At 42.7% G+C, this 23,590-nt stretch overlaps 1 protein-coding gene across 1 annotated transcript in view; it reads left to right on the forward strand.

Annotated features, from left to right (window-relative positions):
* GRM1 (glutamate metabotropic receptor 1) overlaps positions 1–23,590 on the forward strand; it is a 162,400-nt gene that overhangs the window by 31,356 nt on the left and 107,454 nt on the right. The window contains exon 2 of the mRNA XM_035110662.3: positions 17,434–17,683. Coding sequence (XP_034966553.3) covers positions 17,434–17,683 — 250 coding nt within the window. The remainder of the gene's footprint in view (positions 1–17,433; positions 17,684–23,590) is intronic.

The following is a 23,590-nucleotide window of genomic DNA, read 5'->3' on the forward strand; positions in this document are numbered from 1 at the left end:
TTGGCGCCGGAAGTTGCGTCTACACATGTCCGGAAGTGCATAGATGCAACTTCTGGTGTCGGCGCCGGCCATTTTCGGTGCCCATAGATGGGCAAAGTGACACCGGGAGTTGTGTCTACACACTTCCGGACATGCGTAGATGCCACTTCCGGCGCCGGCCATTTTCTGGTGCCCATAGATGGGCAAAGCGGTACCAGAAAAATGGCCGTGGACAGGAACAAAAATAAGGGAAATTAACGGGAGAGGAGCTGGAACGGGAGACCTCCGGGAAACGGTAAGTAAAAACGGGGGGTTCCCGGGAAATACAGGGTACTTGACAGCTATGGTTTCATGGGCCTGATGGCTGCCACTGGCTTAGCTTGTCATGTGTGTATGTTTACAAGAGGGACAGGTGGTTAGTTTGCCTTGAACTAGGTTGCTGGGTGCTGTCACGGTCCGGTCGGCGGGCGTCAGGACCAGAGGCAAGATGGTGGTGAAGAAGCAGGAACAGGTGCAGGGCTGAGGGTCCAGCAGCAGGCAGTTGCAGGGTCAAGGAGCAAGGCAGAGACGAAGGTCCACGGGGCAAGAAGCAAGGCGAAGGCTCAAGGAACAAGAAGCAAGGCGAAGGCTCAAGGAACAAGAAGCAAGGCGAAGGTCCAAGGGTCGAGGCGCAAGGCGAAGCAAGGGTCCCAGGAGCAAGGAGCAAGGCGAAGGCTCAAGGAACAAGAAGCAAGGCGAAGGTCCAAGGAACAGGAAGCAAGGCGAAGGTCCAAGGGTCGAGGAGCAAGGCGTCGACAAGGCGAGGGTCCAAGGAACAAGAAGCAAGGCGAAGGTCCAAGGGTCGAGGAGCAAGGCGAAGGCAAGGGTCCACGGAGCAAGAATCAAGGTGTCCGCTAGGCAAGGGTCCACGGAGCAAGGATCAAGAGGCCAGATGCAACCAGGCAGGGAAAGCGTTGCTGTGGCAAAGAGCTGAAGGGAAATGCTGGGCTTTTATCCCTCCCAGCTCCTGCCACCAGGTGAAGTGAGATCCCAAGTGATCTCACCTGGGTGACTACTCCTTGCCTCTCTAGCACAAGCTGATGTCTTCACCTGTGTGGCCACGCCTTGCTTCCCCAGCACAAGCTGAGGCAGGCCCCAGTCCTGCAAAGCACTACAGGCCCCAGAGCCTGACTCCTGCCCATACTCCTGACAGGTGCAATTTCAGGCCTTAGAAGCTGAATTTAGATTTCTCTGGGCAGAAATTATCCTCCTCTGTGTGGCAACTTTTGAACAATATTTTGAGGGTGCAAATTGGTTGACCGATCTCCAGACAAAGCTTTTAAAAAGCAAAACAAAACCACAAAGTTGACTGATGGACCTTGTTGCAAATAAGGCGGTGTAATAGTTTTGAGATTTGCCAAGTGAACTCATTATACCAATCCTTAGGAAAATGTTATTGGAATGCCCTTGACTTAAATTTGTTCAAATTGCTCAAGTGTTTTCTGGAATTCTTCTTAGTCACCCCTGGTCCCTTTTCTTGTCTTGGTTATGTCAGTGCTGATTGATGTCTCATCCCTGCTTCCTTTCTTTGTAAATGCTGAAATGAAGTCAATATTGATTTCTTCATTTGCAAAGGTTACCTGCCATTGCATGCTTTGTAGAATGCTTTTGCATTCTGCCTCAACACACAGTGGTCTTGGTTGTCTCTGCTAATCTGAAGGACTAGGGTAGAAGGTTGAAGCTTCTGCTTGCGGCAGGGGGAGAAAGTAGGTGAATTTTTGGGTCCCTTCCAACCTGACAATTAGAGTACCGCCTACTCCTAAAGCAACATTTCCCAATTTTCAGAAATAATGGCCAAATTACTGAGCCTTGAGCTAACGATACTGGACATGTCTCTTGTTCCCAAGGAATAATACCTGTTCAGAAATTCAAGGTAGCAGCCTCTTTAAGGTAACTGCATTAACGACTCATGTGATTGACAGTACTAATGGGCTCCTGAAATTAAAACTTCATTCATATGTTACAGTTTAGTGGTTATGCTACAAAGGAGGATTAAAATCTGTATTAACATTTCAATTTTTTTTAAAAAAACCTGCTACAGTTTTATCACTATAAGAAGCTAGTCTGGAGTGTGTATTTTTAGAATTATCCTCATTAATACCAAATTATGATGGTTGAGCAATGGGTATGGGGCCACTATCTGTTCTCTGTATGCATTTTCATATTAAAACTACTGTTTCATTTCTTTTTCTAATCTAATTTAGGTTGTATGATGAAAACAATGGACTTTTTTGCTTATGTTCATCTGCAAAGTGACAGGTAGCATGTACTCTGATGGCAGCAAAGGAATTAACATGTTTGGTATTTAATGTTAAAATAATCACTAATTGATTAGGATTACTGTGGGATTACTGTGATTGCAGTGCATTCAGCAACAGAAGATTCAGTCCTAGACACTACTATTAATTTAATCTACTTCATATGCAGGAGATACTAATTTCGCCAGACTGGGACATCTAATACATGTATGCTGAGAGAGCAACACATTCATTTAAAAAAATGGAATTATTTTAGTAATTGTTATTCCCATTACTCTTGTCTTTTTAAATAGGGAGCACAGTTTCATGGCGTACTGTCTTCTGTGTTGCATACATCTTCTGTGTTTTCTGGCTGCTGCTTACAAACTCCTGGGAGAGTGTGATAACTGCCGAGTTAGATGAGACTAGGGATGTTGGAGAATTCTGAAGGAAATGAGAACTGAAATTGCCAATGTTTGCTTATATCTGGAACAGAAATCAATCCAGCAAATATGATCGATATTCTTTCTTGTTGTTTTCAGTCTGTAGATAGTACTTAACATCACCATCATCATCACCATCAATGTATTAAATTTATATCCTGCACTTCCTCTGAAGAGAAAAAACAATTAGATCATCTAAAAGCAAATTCAGTGCAGCTATAGACTAGGGCATATTTCTACTTAAAAGGATTGTTGAAAGAGGAAGGTCATTTAGTTGTGTCCAACTCTTCGTGACCCCATGGACCAGAGCACGCTAGGCACTCCTGTCTTCCACTGCCTCCTGTGGTTTGGTCAAACTCATTGTTAGCAGCTTGAAGAACACTGTCCAACCATCTCACCCTTCTCCTTAATGATGATCAAATGAATCACACAATGAATTACATCAAATTTCACCATTACTGAAAGTAAGACAAATAATGTAGTTTTACAGCGGAACTGAAACAAGTGCTGCATGCGATGAATATGAGGTGGGATGGAGATAGATGCCTTCTTACATCTGTAGTTGAAACCTTATACTCTGTTGTGGCCTAGAGGGCAGTGAGGGGGGAAATGGGGATTTTAGTTACTCCATTTTAAGTCTAGCAACTCTTGCACAAGCAACACCCAGTCCTCCTAGCTCTGTCCAATTTTATCCCTTGCACTGGTAGGGTTTTTCTGGCAGTACCTAGGCTGGTTTTTCTTGACTTTTGCCAGTACCATGGGCCTTAAGAGTGATCCTGTCCCTCCCAGTCAGCATAATTTGGAAATAGGATCAGCCTGTTAATTTCTGTTTAAACATTTATTGCATTTATGGGCCTTCTCCACCATTTTGCTCGTTTGTGAGAGGGAAATAACATACCCACTTTGATGAATCACAGCAGCTTAGGTACCTGCAGTGATGTTTAACAAATTGTTTGTGAACACTCACATCTCTGAAATGTCAGTTCGTTTGATTCGCAATGGAGCAATTCTCCTCATGATTTTTGGCCATACTACTATAAACAGTGGATTTTTTTTAACTTCAAAATCTTGATCCACAGGACTCTTCTCTTTATCTCGATTTGGCTCAAGTTCTACAGTGCTTGAGTAGGTAGGATGTACTTCAAAGAGTGTGTTTCAAATGGTTTGAGCTGCCTTGCTGTCATGTCGGTGATGGGCCATTTTGGATTCCTTGGCAGCAAATTTCCATAGTACTGTGCAAATGATTAGGTGGGGGGCAGGGTATGTGTATGCAATTAGCGTATCCATTCATTGTCTTATTGAATTAATACACGTTTGAAGGAAGTTACAGGACCACTAGTGTTAACTGTGGTGGTGCTAGTGTTGTTATTGGTTGATATGAATGCAATTGATAGTTTCCTGCAGAGGGGCATAATCAGAAGATGAAGAGGTGACTTCTGATCTAATTAAATTCTTCTTCACTACTACAACAGAAGCCTTTAGTCTGATTTTTCATTTGAAAATGTACAATAATACGGCAGAAGAATACAATACCATATTACATATTTGGAAATAAGTAACCCAAATATTTGACAAAGGTTTCCTTCAATCCCCTTCAATATTTAATAGCCATACTAATAGAAGTGTGTGAGCCAAATGGCACCAATAGCCAGAACAAACAGAATGCAAATTTATGTTTAAGGACTTCACAAAAAAGTTTTTGGGTGGTTCCTTTTCTTGCACAGGAAAGGCAAGAAGAACAGTAGCAATGAAAAACATAAATCTGGTGGTGGTGATGGTGGTGATGGTGACATAATATTCATTTGCTTTATAATTATCTGATTGATGGAGATTTTCTATAAAGTTGTTTCATATGAACTACAGAAAGATTACAGAGGTCTTTACAGTCCTTTGGAGGTCTTTAAGCTTGACAGCCATCTGTCAGGAATGCTTTGATGGTGTTTCCTTCTTTGGCAGGGGGTTGGACTGGATGGTCCTTGTGGTCTCTTCCAACTCTATGATTCTATGATTCTAAATGAATATCAGGATCCCCCCCCCAAGTGTGCAACTGAATATATTCCCCATGCAACCCAAGGAAGAGATTGGCTCTTATGCTATGGTTTTCAGTCATAACATAGCTGTTTAATGGGGCAAGAGAGTGGAGATGCTCAATGGAGTATTAGTGGCCGAGTTCTACATGACAAGTACTTCCAAATATATAGCAGTAAGTATGTTGGTTTGTGTGTGCAGATTCCCCAAAAGGATGCAATCTATTGCACCCATGTGGCAGATGCAGTCTGCTTCTGTCTTGATCTAATATTTATCACTACTTTCTGTGGCAGCGAACACCATAAGCACATTATGCATCATATGACAGGCAACTTGCATGTGACATTGGCATATATGAATTTCACTATTTGTGACAATGACACACACGGGTTTCCCACTATATGAACACATGGTGTGGATGCAATGGGACAGAAACCCAAACTTAGCTTGCCAGCATGAATACATGAGGCAAGAACACCCACATGTTGTCAAACATGACAATCTGACAGCATATCCTAGCCCCCTATCACACATGCACACATACAGAAGAGCCTTCTGTTCTATTGTCTGATTTTATCATCATTACCTTGCCAAAGGCAACTCAAACTGACTTAAAACAAAAAATAAAAATAAACAAAGACCCACATACTGTAGATACATTCAAACCAATCATAGCCCTGAGAACTCTCAAATGTGAACTCATGGATTTCATACATGCAAGATGCCCCACATTTCAATGGAAGCTGGAAGAAGAAACGTGCACATAAAGGTAAAGGTAAAGGGACCCCTGACTGTTGGGTCCAGTCGTGGACGACTCTGGGGTTGTGGCGCTCATCTCGCTTTATTGGCCAAGGGAGCCGGCGTACAGCTTCCAGGTCATGTGGCCAGCATGACAAAGCCGCTTCTGGTGAACCAGAGCAGCACATGGAAACGCCGTTTACCTTCCTGCCGGAGCGGTACCCATTTATCTACTTGCACTTTGACATGCTTTTGAACTGCTACGTTGGCAGGAGCAGGGACCGAGCAACGGGAGCTCACCCTCTCATGGGGATTCGAACCGCCAACCTTCTGATCGGCAAGCCCTAGGCTCTGTGGTTTAACCCACAGCGCCACCCGTGTCCATAGATCAGAGCGATTGTGTTTTGCTGAACACGGGCAAATATCTTTATAATGGATGTGTTAGGCTTCTTTTATTACTGTTGCTTTATTTTCAGCTGAGTTGCTCACCTTTTATGGATATCTGTGTATCTGTTTTAATTTTTTCAATTGGATCCAAAAACCAGCAGTCAAGTAATATGACTGAGGAAAGGCACAGCCCCTTCTGACAGATACACCTCTGCATCTGCTGCAACCTCTATATTGTGCATTGTTACATTGATATCCTTCCTTTCAAGTGCATGGTTTCCCCCCTTCTATTTAGAGGGGGATAAATTGCATGAACACATTAGCGACTCTCCGTTTGCTGGGTGGAAGTGTTTTCTGCTCCTTCTCTACTATGTTATTTTCGTGCTGACCCATGAATTAACTGCTTCTATCTTCAGATGCTGTCCAGGGTGCTAGTCTGGCTCTGTTCCCATTCTTAATGACTGCTAAGTTTCATGACTCCCAAGAAATGCACCTCTTCCTTTGCAGTGATTATTTTTGTACAAGGGAGTGTATGTCAGGGGAAGAGGGGCTATGCCCCATAGATGAGACCCCCGGGTTGATGCTTCTTCTCCCAATCCAGCCATGCTTTCTTAAAGAATGTGGAAGAATGTGGATGGGAATGCACACTCAGATACACAAGAAAGTCATGCTGCATGGGATTATGGCATCTGTATTCTGTGGCACTGTGGATCCCTATTCTTATGCCCATCTCATCCCTTAACAAGTCATATGTAACTCTGCATCAAGAGCTGTATCAGGATGCAAGTCTTGCTGTGCAGAGCTGGTGAGCAATAAACTTGCTAAAGCAGCATAACAAAGTAGGGAAGGCTGGGCTGATTGCATGGGGAATGGGGGTGTAATCCTCTCTCAAAGCAACAGCAGATCAAAGAAAAAATAAACAGAAACATGTATGAGGTGAGTGGGAAGGGGTTGTTAACATTTTCACCCACCTCCAATGGCAACATTTCAGAGGGAAAATCTAACCTCATAAAACGCACACTGCAGCACTCATGAAAACTATTGAACACATACAGTAGTTTCAATTGAAAACTGAACTAGCAGTTAACCAGGAAAATTTACATCTTCAAGTAAAAGCCCTTCCTAAGAGCTATTTTGCTCATAATGTACTGGGATTTTTGTAGGATACACCTTGCATCAATATATTTGCTTCCTGTTTGGACGTCTGGTGGTGGTATTTTGTAGTGTTTTTAGCTAAATTTTGATCAGTTTTTCAAAGTTCCCAGCTCCATGTCAATCATTCTAGCAAAGCCAGTCCCAACTGGTATATGGTCTATCCCAGGCACCCCCAAACTTCAGCCCTCCAGATGTTTTGGACTACAATTCCCATCTTCCCCGACCACTGTTCCTGTTAGCTAGGGATCATGGGAGTTGTGGGCCAAAACATCTGGAGGGCCACAGTTTGGGGATGCCTGTTCTATCCTGTTATCTGAATTCTGGCTATAGCACATCCACAGGAGTCTCATCATGAATCCCAAGCTGTCTGTGTTTCTTTCCACCAATCCCCTCTGAATTGGTCCATCAGGCTGTTTTCCAGAAGCTACATCCACATATCCCACACACAAAATGCCTGGTATGTGGCAGAGATGCTGCTGCAGAAACGAGAATCAACTCACCTATATATCAGCTGATATGCAGGGAGTTTAATCCTGCTCAGATGAGGCCCACACCAGTCAGTCCTGATTGGTCCACTACCACCACCAATGAGGGCCAACTTTGGCAGGTGGGTGGGACAACCCACTTTTCAGTCACCTGGCATCAATATGATGTCAGATGATTGACAGGTAGGTGGTCCCACCCACTTGCCAAAGTAGGCCTGATAGGACAGGAGAGATAAATATCACCAGGCAAAAAAAATGTTCCCTATCCCAAACTACAGTCTCATAGTGTGAAGGACAGATTTTTCTTTCCTGTTCTCTGTGAATGTGTTTATGTTAGGATGGCTCTAAGCACATGTGCTGAGGGTGACTTGCAGAAATCACCACAAAACAATGTAATAAGGTTTAACAGAACCAACAAAATGTTATCATATAGACACAAGGCTACAGCAGGAAAAGAACTTTGGGTCCTAAAAGACTACATCTGATATCTTAGTACTTAACCACCAAGTAGTAAAGCACAGTATAGTGGGACTTGGGTCAAGGAGATTTGAGTTCAAAACTCCACTTAGCCATGGAGCTCCCCAGATGACTTTAAGCCAGTCATACAGTGGGATGAGCCCCATTTATGCTGCTTTGAACTCCTTGTTGTGCAAGGCATGATCCCCTCCCCTCCTCTTCATGAATGGCCGGTCCCATATGCAGTTGAGATGGATGCCAAAGCAGGCCAATGAAGAAGGTTCTGGATATTGTGGTGAGGCAGATCCAGAAAGCAAGAAGGATTGAAAGCATTAGAAAGGACATCCTCTGCAGTGGGAATGGGAGACTCATGCCTGTGTGCTTCCCTCTGAAAGTTGGCAGCAGAGAAAATATAAAGAAAGATGGCCCAGCAGGCCTAGCTGGAAGCAGAAGGAGGTTAAAGAGAAGCAAGTGGTCCAGCTTCCCTTCAGCCATCTGCTTTGTGGCCATAAGGTATGGTGGCTGTGTTCAGTAATGTGCTAGGTCTTAAAGGATGATGAATGTGAATTGATCTGTTTAGGGAACAGGAATTGGATAAGTGGTCGAAAGTGTATTTATTGGGTGGCTCATTTATCCATATTCCCAGACTCTACAAAATTATGTGGTTGCCACATAATAAGCTTCTTTGCTGGGCTTTGAGCGTGTAGCTTTACCCTCTTGTTTATATAAAACCTCAGAGGGGCTTGTTTTTGATGGGAGCTTTTATTCTTAAAGCAGAAAGCATTTAGAGAATGCTGCTGCTCAAACTTCAAAGTGCGAAATGTGCCCTGTATTAGCTTACTAGCTGCTACCTCGGAAGCCTGTCCAATACGGATCTTTATCAGGCACTCTGTTACCATAGTATCAGATCACCTCACCAATTTTTCATGTATTTATCCTTACAATTCCCATATAAGGCAGCATATTACTAAGCCTGCTCATTTTATAGCTAAGGAGTTAAAGGAAAAGGGGACCATAGAACACTGCATGGCTCAGAGGGGCTTGAAGGTTCTTTGTCATTACAGCCAACAGACCAGATAATGTGCTACAGTAACAATGATCAAGAAAGATCAAGGTGTCCCATGCTACAGCTACTTAGATAACTGAGAATACATTTAGTGAAATGCAAGAACTACAAGCCTAATGCACCAGGAACTGAGGCTCATAACACAACAGAAACAATGTGAAGTACTAACACTCATTTTCTCAGAACCCTTACTGAAACCCTTGCTCGGGACTCCAGATACAAATACCCACCGGGAATCTCAATTCTACTGCTGCAGCTGATGCTGTAATGACATGCCGCACAGGTAAGTCAGAGAGAGGGAGAAACAGTCATGGCTACAGTGTGTCTCCCCACCCAGTACTGTATAGTACAGTCATACCTCGATTTAAGTACGCTTCGGTTTGAGTACTTTCAGTTTAAGTACTCCGCGGACCCGTCTGGAACAGGTTAATCCACTTTCCCTTACTTTCAATGGGAAAGTTCACTTCAGGTTAAGTACAGACTTCCGGAACCAATTGTGCACTTAAACCGAGGTACCACTGTATGATGAAGCTATGTATTAATTAGTTATATTTTAATAATAATTTTATTATTTAGATGCTGCCCATCTGACTGGGTTGCCCCAGCCACTCTGGGTGGTTCCCAAAATATTAAAAACACAATAAAACACCAACCACTAACTAGCTTAACAACATACCCAACAGGTTAGCATTGGCTGTAAAGCAGGATTTATTTTACCCATGGTTTATAGACCAACCATGATCAGTCTGGGAAATGACCTAGGAAACTATGGCTTATTTTACCCAATCCTGATTTGTTCTCTTCTCACAAATGCCCTTGCAAAGTTCCTGTGCTGCCATTTATTTGAAAAAAATTATATACTGGCAACATTAAGAATAAAGTCTCATGGCAGTGAGTAGCATGAAACCAACAATTGCACCCATAAAACAAATACAAAATACACCATAAATCAGCAGCTCAGATTAATGCATCAACACAGCTGGATCAAGTGATGTGGCTGGCATAGGCTCACCACATTACAATGCTTAAGGCTTCCATACAGATTTCCCTGGACATTACCGAGATTTCAAAGGTGGAATTGACATCTTTGGGGGAATTTCTGAAAGGTGGTGCTGGTTTTTACTTTTTGAAATATGGCACGCCTAACTATGCTCAAACAGGGCATGGAACTTTCCTTGGGCATTTTGGGCTGCTTTCAGCATGCTCCACAACCTGCCTTCCTCCCCTGCCCCACAATGTAATCTTGAGACCAGAAATTAATATCCCTTTCGTACCAGTGCATTGTGAAATTATGGAATTTCCTTATGCGACATTTAGGGATGGTGACTAACCTGGGTGGCATTAACTTTAAGGATTGTCCTTAAAGTTATTTGTTGACTGAAATTATTAATTCACAGAGGTGAAGGGTTATGAATGCTTTCCTTGACACGCCGACAACACCCACTGACCCTTAAGGGAAATTTTTACTACACCTTCCTGTTAGTGATTGGTATCTTCAAACTTTCAGCAAAGCATTGGCCAAATTATTCCTCACAGACCACCTAGCAAGATGGAGCATTCCCCTTCCCCTCCAAAAAGGTGCTCTTTTGCCACCTAGCATCCAACTCTTTAGCAGGAAGCCCATGCAAATGCATGCTATGTAGTTGGAGTCTGTGCTGGGTCTGCAAGGCACCACTGCAATAGCTGTCCCAGGATCATTGATTGGTCAATTAGGTGTCTAAGTAAGAAGATCCCAGCAACAGTGCTGTGGAGTGGAGACCCTAAGCTTTGGTCTCTCTTTAAAAGTTATTTGTTTTTATCCTCAGAAGGTCATCCAAATCTGCTAAGCGTTAAGTTGTGCTTTCAAAGTACACTCCTGGATAGATCTTAGTCAATTAGCCAATTAGTCCATTTTCGTCTCCTTGCAAAGCAGTAGCGAAGCTAGACAGGTTGACTTGAGAGGGAGGACTTGTTGGGAGGGAGTTGGAGAGGAAAAGCAGTCTGTTACCAAGCAGAATGAGGAGGGAGGGCTAATTCTCAGAAAACACCAGTGAGAGCTGCTTGGTTTTGTTTTCTAGCTGTTCTTGCCTGTAGCTTAGCGAGCAGCTGGGGTGGCTGCCAAAACAAACCAGAATTAAGCCAGGATCATGAGTTCAGGTGTAGTGACAAACCATGGTTAAAGAAAGCAGATATTCTAAAGCTGGCAATAAACCATGGCTTTACACTGTGGTTTGTTGCTGTAAAATAAACCATGGGACATTCAACCAAAGCACAACTTAGGTGAAACCAACTATGGCTCAACATTAGGTATGAAGTGTAGAGTATCTCCCCAACAGGGGACAAGGAGTAAGTATTGATGTTGGAGAAAGTTTTTACCTATTGGTTGCAAATCGCAAACTGTAAGTAATCTTCCATAATGAACAACAAAAAAATCCAGAACTCTATTGAAACTGGTAGTGAAACATCCAAGACTCGTTCTAACTTTCAGGTTCAGAGCCAAGACACATGGAGCAGAACAAACAATGAATGGAGGTTCAATGCCAGTACATTCCACTATATGAGATGTGTGAGTATTGTCTTTATTACTACAACAGGTCAATCTCTAAATATAGCCCCCATGGGGAATGTCACTGGGGAGAATGGGAGTTGGGCTGGGGCATGCAGAATTGAAGATCACCTATGGTGATTCTCATTGTCTGTTGCAGCTGCTAACTTTTATTCATCACACTCCTTTCTTGTCTCTCAACAGGCAATGGGGAAGTCTTCCAACATGCAGAGATATAAGGATATTCCTCACCCAATGTCAAGCAGGCAACCAGAAAGGCTACAACAGAAGCAGCAGTAACCAGTAGGAAGCTTGCTGTTCCTGTGAGGGCCACCATCTCTGTTCCCCCATGTCTGCTCCTGCCTTTCCAAAGAGCATGACTGGCAGTAGTGTAAGCGATTCAGTGGTACCCAGCACAAAGTTACAGTGAAAGGGAAAGCTGTATCTTTATCCTACTGTCTTTCATATAGCTGCAGGAGCAGAGACAGACTCTGCAAGAAGAAAATGGTTGGCAAATGTACTTTTATGCTTTGCTTACAGAACTGATGTTCAATAAATACTGTGATGGTTTCAGCAGTGTCTGTTCTTGTGAAGGTTAGGCCTGCCTTTTTACTTGAGCCATCTGTCTTTGTGATTGAGCATAGAAACTGGAGCAGGGAGCATTGCCTTCTTCACTACAACACCCATCATGGCTGCTTCACATAATTGATCTCACCTCTTTGAGCCTCAGTGAGGGTTCAAGGGAAGGTCCCACCACCCCAGTGGCTTTCTGAATCCCTTTTTGGTTACAGCTGGTGTATTAAGTCAAGAAGAAGTGAAGTGATAAAAACCAAAACAAGAATATATATCCCCTGGCCAATATACCCCACCTGTATATGCAAAAACTCAAGGGTTTTTTTTAATCTTTACATATACTGCACATGCAACTTCAACACAATTGTCTCATAAAATAAACATCACAGCTAACAATGGCTAATGGTTAGGTTTACTTTCTATATCACACAAACCAACCTTCTCTATGTGTCGTGATCTGGCGGGACAACAGGGAGGAGGAGGATCCTGGCAAGGTGTGTCGCTTGTCCTGGGACACACCGCGACAAGCCGGGGATGGGGAAGGAGAGGTTGGTGTAGGAAGTACTCACAGGGCTATGGAGGATGTCGTGGGGATGGGAGTCAGTACACAGGAACCAGAGCAGCAGGACCCGGAGCCAGAGGGGTCCCTGTCTCCACAAACATGGCAGGCTCTGAGGTGTAGGAGCAATGGGTGGGGTGCTCCAGGAGGTCGAGGCAGGCAAGGGCCCACAGCTCAGCTCCCTAGCTGGCCAGGTGGGGCTCACTTGCTCCGGGAGCAGGTGTGTAATTCCTCGGCTGGAACAGGTGAGGTTCATATGCCTCATCAAGCCCAGATGCTGCAGTCAGCATACAAAGTATAAAAGGGCAGCAGAGCTGAGGTGCTAGGTCTGCTTAAGTGCCCATGTTGATGGACCTTAATTTGGATGTTCCAGGATTTCTGTGGAACTGCTTTGGTTTGGACTTTCAACATGTGGCTTGACCCTGGACTGGGGACTTGACATGCTGACTTGCTACCAGGTAGGACAAGGGTTCAGGACAGATGTCGTATATAGAACATATAAGATATAGGTTTCAGGCCAATGATCCACACACCCTAAGGTATATTGGCACCTCCTACTGTAAATGTCTAAGATTCTATGCCTCTGAATATTAACTACCCTACTTAGTCTTCCCATCGGCATCTGGTTGGCCACTGTGAGAACAGAATACTGGACTAGATGGGCCATTGGCCTAAGTTCTGTTTTTAGGATCCATGTGCTATTGTAAGCCTCAAAATGCTGTAAAGGTCCATCTGGAGAATATGTTGAGCAGTAAATGAAACAAAAAGTCAGGACTACCTTGGTCTGGTTATTTTCAGTTTCTGATTCCTTGATCCAAGAAACCAAGTCTGTTTGTCTGCGTCTTTTTGTCCTTAGACTTTCTCCTGCAGATATCCTCTTAATATATACAGTCTTGTGTGTTCTCCACTTCAGTTGCTATCAGTTGCATAGGTAAAGATCAGAGGAAACTTCCTCATAGCAAACAAATGTTCTTGGCTGTCACACACAATTAATAGCACTGCTTGAGTTTTTCAATAAAAAAGATCTCTTCAGGGAATATTTTTTAAAGTGTTCTGTCCTGACCTAAATTTGCTCCCATTACAGTCAATAGAAGTTTTATATAAAATTTAAGAGAAAAGGCCAACTCCAGACCTCCTGCCAGTCCCCCCTCCACCTTTCGATGACACATGGACGCTTTAAATAGAAATAGTATCATCCATATAATATGGCTGAGGCTTGTAAAGTCAGGGGATCTTTAGTCTGCTACATTCTAAAAATGTGTCTATGTCATGCCCAGCTTTAACCTGGACACCAGCTCCTCAGAGGATGAATTGGACCTCCAACTGACTGACTGAAGACTTGGGGGAGCAGGCATCTCCACCCCATTGCCAGCCTTGAGCGTTCAGAGAGTTCAGGGGGAACTTTGCAGGGTCCTTCCAGAGGTGCCATTTGTGTGGGTTCCAGTTGGAGCGTCAATGGATGAGCTCCTGGTGGAGTCCATGGGAAAGGTGGAGCCACCACTACCAGCAATCTTTAAGGGCATGGGTACCTAAAGATTGAAGCTGTAAACCCATGACAAAGTGCACAACTGAGAGCCCAAAGTCACCATGTGGCTCAGTAGTAATAACAACTCCTTATGAGTAACAATACTTCTCAAGAGGAAGGGCTTTCAAAACACCAGCAGTTGGTATTAGAATAATAGAATTGTAGAGCTGGAAGGGACCCTGAGAGCATAGCTGCCAAGTTATCCCTTTTTAAAGGGATTTTCCCTTATGCTGAATAGGCTTCCTCGCGAGAAAAGGGAAAACTTGGCAGCTATGCCCGAGAGTCATCTAGTTCTGCAGTGCAGGAATCTCAACTAAAACATGCATGAGAGACGGCCACCCAACCTCTGCCTAAAAACCTCTAATGAGTTCAACACCTTCCAAGGAAGTCTGGTCTACTGTTGAATAGCTTTTAGTGCCAGAGAGTTATTCCCGATGTTGAGTTAGAATCTCCTTTCTTAAAACCTGTGGCCATTGGTTCAGGTCCTACTCTCCAGAGCCAGAGTAAACAAGCTTTCTCCATCTTCCATGTGACAGCTCTGTCTCCTCTTATTCAGGCTAAACATATCCAACTTCCTCAACCGTTCCTCATAAGGCTTCATTTCCAGACCCTTGATCATCTTGGTTACCCTCCTATGGACTGGGAGGCCAGGCTATATTTTGAGCTTCCTACTTGCTGAAACAACACAGTTCTCTAATTCTTTGATCAGGTTGCATGATCTATGTTGCTCCCCAGGACTTTAACCTTCTGATGCTGCCCTTTGGATCATGTTCAGGACTCAGATTGATTACTTGTGCCAGACCCTTGTCTTTGCATGCCTGATATATGCGACCATTAAAATTTTTTCCAGTAGCACCTTAGAGACCAACTAAATTTGTTCCGGGTATAAGCTTTCGTGTTCATTCACACGAAAGCTCATACCCGGAACAAATTTAGTTGGTCTCTAAGGTGCTACTGGACAATTTTTTAATTTTTAATTTTGACTGCATCAGACCAACACGGCTACCTACCTGAATATACTACCATTGTTTAACGATCTTGTGTGTGAAGCCTTAGCTCCCTCTATAGGTTGGGTCTACCCACACACTAAACTTGCTGAAGCAGGATGATCTAAAGTGGCCAAACATGCTAGTGATGAATGAACTCTGTATTGTTTTCTAAAATAGCACCCAGTAGGGGTTGGTGAGGGCAGCACAGGTAGGATTTCTCACCTTTCTTCCAAAATCCAAGTGTTGTTGCTGGTTTCTGAGAGTGAGAGGAGTGGTGTGTGGGAAGCTCATTGTGCAACCAACCTGATGCTCCCAACACCTCACCCCTCATCCTCTCAGGAACCAACAGCATTGCTCGATGATGGGAAGGCAGGTGAGCAGCCATGCCCTGCCTGTGCTGCGACACCAACCGCTACTGAACTGCACTACTGTATAATGATTTCCTCTCCCCTGTGCTGTTTTGAGGATTTGCCAAAAATGGGAGAATGGCCTTTACCAAAGCATGGTTAAATCTGATGTCTTCAGCTGCTTTAGAAAAGATAAAGGAACAGACCATATTCTGAGTGTGACTGCCCTTGTACTTTAAAGACCTTGTGCATATTGTTATATATTGTCATTTCTATAATGTGCTGGGGGGATAATACATGGGACAAATTTTAGGGAGATGAGTGGAGAGGTCCATCCATGAGATGGCAATTCAGGGGTGGGAAACCAATGACTCATCAGATGTTGCTGGACTCCTGCTCCCATCATCCCTGAGCAATGGCTATGTTAGCTGGAGCTGGTGGGAGTTGGAACCCATCTGGAAGGCCACAAGTTTCCCAGCCTTTCTGGACTCATTCTGCTCTGTTGGCAAGATAGCTATAGAACTGTCATGATGACTGAACATGACAGAGGGATTCAGAATTTTTTGTGTGCTCATGCTTTTATTCAGGCTTTACATAGTTTCATTCAGTTTTGTGTAAATTTTATTTATGTTAGCATGTATTAAAATTATTATAATATTAGTATGTATTAAAATAAAGACTCGTTTTTTAATAAGGTGACCATTCTGATTTTCCAGGGAGCTCCAGTATGTTAAATTTATGTTTAACATAGTTCTATTTGATCTATCTGATGAAGTGTGCATGCACACGAAAGCTCATACCAAAATAAAAACTTAGTTGGTCTTTAAGGTGCTACTGAAGGAATTTTTTTATTTTGTTTCGACTCAGACCAACACGGCTACCTACCTGTAAATAGTTCTATTTATTTGCCTCTGTGTTGACTTTCATATGTTAACAGTTTGCTTTTATATGGATATGTAGTTCCTTTTGTTATTAGTCTTATTTTGTGATGATCAGACAATGAGCTACACTACACTTACCCCTTACACCTAGCCCAATCTCATAAAACCCTGCAGAACAGGATAAGAATAAGATTAATCTCCTATCAAAGGAAATGGAAGAGATATGGTTTTGTGCAACAAATGAAGACTCCTAAAGGGCAGAACACAAAAAGCATAGCTAAGCCACCTGTGAACTCTGAACCAATGGAGGGCTGCTCTGAATTATATTCTGATTGCTGCAGTTGGAAAGAGAGAAAATGGTACCTTGCCCATCTGAACACTGACGGTCTTGGTTCACTGCTTATTCTTAGCGCCCTAACAAGCTGACAGCACCATTGATTTTCTCCTCTGTCTTTGGCAGTAACAAGCCCCCAGAGACAGTGGAATCCTTGCTTTCTTGGTTAACCTCTGCACTGCTTTCCTTCCTTTGCCTTTCCCCCCCCAAATGCTTGCCACTTTCCAGTATCTGTTGACAAGGGAAAGTCAGCCTCTCTAAGTCAAGTATGTTTTTCTTGCTAGAAATACACATTATGTAAATCACTGTTGCTTTTTTGGCCAGATAGTAAAGGAACCACAAAATGAAGAACACATCATCTTTATTATGCTTGGACCCTGTTGCCCCACAGGGATTGGTTTGGTTGTACAGACTTAGTTATCCACCAGGCTTGGATATAGATAGCATTTTGACAACCCAATTTGAGAGTGAAGTTTCCATGCATTAATTCCCCCCCAAATAACCAATAAAGGAAAGGCAGTGGTTTAAATTGCTTATGTGATTTAACTAGCCAAGATTTACAATGGGAGACAGCAGCTGTACTATTTCAGTTTACTGTGTCTGTTAATTCAGTAAGCTTTCTGATGCCGCTGGTGTCAACCCTGGAATCACAATAGTAATAATAATCCATAATATATATTTTTTCTAGGAAACTATGGGGAGAGTGGCATGGAAGCCTTCAAAGAGCTGGCTGCTCAAGAAGGTCTTTGTATTGCTCATTCGGACAAGATCTACAGCAACGCAGGTGAAAAGAGCTTCGAAAAGTTGCTTCAGAAGCTGCGTGACAGGTTGCCAAAGGCCAGAGTTGTGGTTTGTTTCTGTGAAGGCATGACCGTCAGGGGAATACTTATGGCTATGAAACGTCTTGGAGTGCTGGGGGAGCTCGTCTTGATTGGCAGGTAGGTTATTTCAGTCATGTTTTACTGGTGTATTGGGATATGGACATTTCTGTTTAGAGACAAGTCACAGCAGCTGATTATTCTAAACATGGGCATTTATTTACTTATTCCCTTTATATACAGTACTACCTTTCAGCCAGAACTCACAAAGTGATTTACTTCAGTAGCACCTTAAAGACCAACTAAGTTTTTATTTTGGTATGAGCTTTCGTGTGCATGCACACTTCTTCAGATGCACACTTCTTCTTCAGGTATCTGAAGAAGTGTGCATGCACACGAAAGCTCATACCAAAATAAAAACTTAGTTGGTCTTTAAGGTGCTACTGAAGGAATTTTTTTTATTTTACTTCGATCCAGACCAACACGGCTACCTACCTGTAACCAAAGTGATTTACGTAAGGCTATTACAACACCATGTATTTTATAATACAATAGAATGGACTTGTTGGTTTAGAAAAAGCTGTTTACTCTCTCCTCCCCTCAGGGCAAGATGGGGGTCTCTGTGGTGGCAGCTGAAGGAATGGGCCACTATGGAACTGGATGGTGACACTTTTTCAAGCCTCTTTCTACTCCCCTCAGGGCAAGATGGTCCTTCAGATTTAAGGGACAGTGAAGATAGTTAAAAAATAAAGCAAACTATTGACATAAATGAAGACAGGAGTGCCTGGCGTGCTCTGGTCCATGGGGTCACGAAGAGTCGGACACAACTAAACAACAACAATTGACATAAATATTTCTCTTTACGGGTCTCAAAATGGTTTGTTTTGTTTATTTAATTATCATTTAGGAAACTTATCTTTTGCCTTTCCCCTAATCTAACAAACATGGCTTTAGCTTGAATTTACAGTGGGGCATAATAATAATCTTATGGCAATCCAGAATATTAGTTCCCCACTCAGCTCTTGTTCTGCACATCTTACTGCCCCATACCAGATGTATCCAATTACTTAATTTTAAATGCCTTGTTACATTTCATATATCACTTTTATGAAGACTTCTCAACTGGTGTTTTACAGCAAAGGCTCTGCAGAGTAGTATACCCTGGCCCCAAATTAATGTTTGAATATTTTGCCCACAGGAACAGTTTTTTAATTACATATTTGCAAAGTATTACTTTGACTAAGGACCAAAATAAATATTTCATGGCAGAGATTGTGATACGTTTTCATGCCTCTTTGAGAAGATGCTTAATTTGATCACAGCAGCAATGTTGGAGGATGAGTGTTTAACTCTTTCCCCAATATGATTTGCAATCTGAATTCCCTTTTTCCACTCTAACATACCCACTGGGAGGAGGATATTGGCCACATTTACACCACAGATTTAAAGCACTGTGATGTCACTGTAAGCAGTCATTCTGGGAGTTGTAATCTGTTAAGGATGCTGACAATTGTTAGGAGGCCCCTCTTCCCCTGAGTGATTTAACAATAAAACCCTCTTCACAGAGTGAATACACCTAACCCTCAGGAGCAGATTTTGGGAGCAAGTAGGAGACTACAGGGAGGAAGAGAAATAGGGGAAGTCCTGTTCATGCTGTGTTGGTTACAGCCCATTTTAAATAAAGTTGGAAGCAAACATGCGCACATACAATTGCTTTTCCAGTGTTCCCAGCTGTACAGAAATAACCCAACATATGTCAAGTGTTTATGTGTAGGGCTTGTTTTGACCTTCAGATGAATGTGTGAAGACTGGGAGCAGGGAGAGCAGATACAATTTGCCATCTACCCTCTCCATGTGTTGAAAGAAGGGTTGAAAAGGTCAAAATGTCTTCCCAAGACTTTCTCTTGCTGATCAATTTCTGGAGTTGGATTTTTTTGGGGGGGGGGTGGGAATCTGGTTCTCCCAGCCTATGAAGTCGTCCATCCCTGCTCCAGGTTATTTCCTATTTATCAGAAACCCTCCAGTACAGATCTAGACTTGGCCATGAACTCAGCAGATTTAGGAAAGTCACAATCCTATTCCCCCAGTAATATGTACGTAATAACACCAGCCTAGTCTGCAAGATTGTTGTGGGGATTACTGACAATCTATGAGAAGCATTTTTACGGAAGTGGCCACCTGAGAAAAACACAACAATGCACTGTGGCATTGTGGTGGTAAATTGGATACTGGGATTTGTATTAAAAGTATAAAAAGGACCTAAGTTCTGTGTTTTTGAGTTTCTGCCTAAGTTAATGCTAAGAAGGGATTTCAGTCGCATACATACAAGGCTCCTACTAGTCTTGCTTCAGGCCCAACATGAAATTGAGACAGCATTGGTAGTATTTTTGGATGATTCCTCGTGGTGATAGACATAGGTGAGACAGTTACGCAGATGATGATTAAAAAGTGTTGTGACTCTGGCAGCTTGCCCCAACAGGAGACAGTAAAACTTGTTAAATTGCCTTCATTCATGTCTTCCTATCAGATTTTAAATAGCTGTGATAGGTAGCTGTTCTTCCTCCTGTTGCCTGAAGGATTAAATCCTGTCACTGCTTCAGTGGTTTGTCTCTTATGGCCCTAGATGAAGTTTCGTTGTAGTGAAGTGTTGTGGACTGAGCTGTCAAAAAAGAGACTGATCATGACTGGAAGCTCTGAGGATTTTGTTTCAGTTGGCACAGAGACTATTTGATACCAAAATGTATGAAGACATGTGGGTGAAGAGGAACCTCAAAACAAGGTTCATCTCTGGACAAACTTGTTCCCACAGCTTTGTCTATTAATAAGTCATCCATTTTGTATTTGAAAGTCACATACCTTGAGGGCAATTGCACACACACACACACCCGGGAAAAATCTCTTACGCCTTCATTTCATTAAAGCAAAACATTCTCATGAAATTAAAAGGTGCACAAAACTGTAATAAAGAATAGAGCTAAATAGATAAAAATAACTGGTATTTGCTCCAGTGCATCCCTTCGTCCACATGGCATTTGCTGCTTCAGTTACTTAAACCATTGTCTCTTCTGACATTATAATAGCTACACAGATTGTCAGTTACAATTATTTTATCAATATCAGTTAACTCCATAATATCAGTTCTCTGTGTGATCTAAGGGACCCCTCATTTTTATTATTTGTTTTTATATTAGATGTGCTATGCTGTGTTAGAACGCCAGTTTCCTCCCCTTAACACGGATTTAGGGTCTTGCCCTAAACTTATGCAAAGCAAGCATAAATTAAACCTATTTCACACCTTATAAAATTTCCTTAATTTAACTCTTTTCCAGAAAACACCCCAAGAGTGGGCCAGATGAGAGTAAATGAGTTGGGTGTGTCTCCTGGATGTAGTTCATCTGACTCCAAAGATTTTAAGTTCCAGCTTTCTCTTTCCCCTTGATTTAAAATTCCCTCTGATGCTAGAAAGGGAGAAACTACAAGAATCCTTCTAAATATTTTCCTTCTTCTTGACCAGCAGACTTGCTGCTGTGATATAACATTTCCCATTAAAATGGATCTCTGTGTGCCCAGGTCACTTGTATTATAGATTGAACCCATTCCCAGGCCAAGCCACATGCTCAAGCTAGAACAGAAGTCTACCTTGTTTTGTTTTTCTTGAACAACAGGCAATGAAAAATGTAACAGAGCAGCTTATCTATTCTTCACCATGTTGCATTATGCAAGAGATTGAGCATGACAATCTGCCTCATATATTCTGTCAGATCATTGGTCCATCTAGCACCGTACCACCTGTATCCCTGAGTGGCAGCAGCTCTCCATGGCTTGGGAACAGAGATCTTTTCCTTTTGAGATTCCTTTTAACTGGAAATGTCAGGAGTTGAATCTGAGGCTTTCTGTGGTCAAAGAATAGACAGTACTACTGAGCTCTAGAGTCTAGACACTCCTTAAAAGTTAAGTATTTAACACTTTCATTTATATGGCTGTAAGAATTATACTCTTGATCTCTGAGTAATTAAAAAAGAAACATGATAATGTATATCTGTTTCTGATCAGGATGTAAGCTTATTGGAATAAAACCCCAACCAGGTTGGTATATGGAATAAGACCCTCATTGTAATAAGACCCTTGGAGCCTGGTAAGGCTGATAAAAGTATGCAAAACACTGTTGTTGCTGGCAGGGGGAGCTCATTTTCACTATAAGATAACCCTTTTCGTATTGTTGTTGTTTAGTCATTTAGTCGTGTCCGACTCTTTGTGACCCCGTGGACCATAGCACACCAGGCACTCCTGTCTTCCACTGCCTCCCATTGTTTGGTCATACTCATGTTCGTAGCTTCGAGAACACTGTCCAACCATCTCATCCTCTGTCGTCCCTTTCTCCTTGTGCCCTCCATCTTTCCCAACATCAGGGTCTTTTCCAGGGAGTCTTCTCTTCTCATGAGGTGGCCAAAGTATTGGAGCCTCAGCTTCAGGATCTGTCCTTCCAGTGAGCACTCAGGGCTGATTTCCTTCAGAATGGATAGGTTTGATCTTCTTGCAGTCCATGGGACTCTCAAGAGTCTCCTCCAGCACCATAATTCAAAAGCATCAATTCTTTGGCAATCAGCCTTCTTTATGGTCCAGCTCTCACTTCCATACATTACTACTAGGAAAACCATAGCTTTAACTATACAGACATTTGTCAGCAAGGTGTTGTCTCTGCTTTCTGCAGAGACACCACCCTTTTCGTTTGATTTAAATAATATGATAACATTGCTGGTGTGTGCCATATATGAGCTGTGTTGTTTGGGGTGGGAGTTGTTTCATTAAAAACCCTTCTGGTAAGCTATGTTGCACTTTGCACACTGTAAAATGAACTCTGGAAGCTCAGGGTAAGTAGGGTGGATGTGAAATATTTTTGCATAGAAGTTTCACTGTTGAATACTTTGAGGATCTGCAATGAAAACAAAGGGGGGTGGCTATGCAAACAGATCTAGTAAAAAAAAGAGGTAAAGGTAAATTGGGGGTGGGTGGGTCATTGCCTCTCTTTTGCAGTCAACCAAGGGATGGTCGCATCTTTTAATGGTTTTTGTATTTATTTATTTTTCTTTGCTGCGTGTGAAATACCATTTATTAGCGCTTCATAGAAATATGAATTGAAAAATATAGACAGTCATTGTTTTGCAGATTTTAATTATCCTCTCTATGCCGTCATTATAACAATGGGGAATATAATGAATAGCATAACGCAGGTGTCACTGTGGTCTAAACGACAGAGCCTAGGGCTTGCTGATCAGAAGGTCAGCAGTTCGAATCCCCACGATGAGGTGAGCTCCCGTTATTCGGTCCTTGCTCCTGCCCACCTAGCAGTTCGAAAGCATGTCAAAGTGCCAGTAGATAAATAGGTACTGCTCCGGTGGGAAGGTAAACGTCGTTTCCGTGCGCTGCTCTGGCTCGCCAGATGTGGCTTAGTCATGCTGGCCACATGACCTGGAAGCTGTCTGTGGACAAACGCCGGCTCCCTCGGCCTATAGAGCGAGATGAGTGCGCAACCCCAGTCATCCACAACTGGACCTAATTGTCAGGGGTACCTTTACCTTTACCTATAATGTCAATAGTGCTGCTCTAATTGAGAACAGCTAAAGATCTGGTCTAAGGATTTAGGCTCTTCCCATCCAAAGACATTCAGACACAAATCTACTGATATAAATTTGATTTAAATATGCTAATTTGCAGGTCCATTATCTGATGCCTCCAGTGAAAACTTACTCCCTGACCACATTGGGCCTGATCCAAAGTCTTGTTTGTGCGGTGGTTTTCTATCAAGTTCTCTAGTGGAACAGGCTCCATGCCCAGGAATTGCTCTGTTTTTTAATTGCCTCTTCATTCCTGTTCTCCTATGTACACAAGGAGAGAGGACAGCTGAGGCAATAACTTGGAGTCACTGAATTATGGTTGTTACATGGAAGTAGGTCCTATTGATTTTAACAAAACTAATCTAATAGGGTATTGTAGAATAATTTCTACTGACACTGGATATTGGACTGT

This window comes from Zootoca vivipara, chromosome 3 (assembly GCF_965207765.1).
Source record: "Zootoca vivipara chromosome 3, rZooViv2.hap1.1, whole genome shotgun sequence".
Classification (NCBI taxonomy): Eukaryota; Metazoa; Chordata; class Lepidosauria; order Squamata; family Lacertidae; genus Zootoca; species Zootoca vivipara.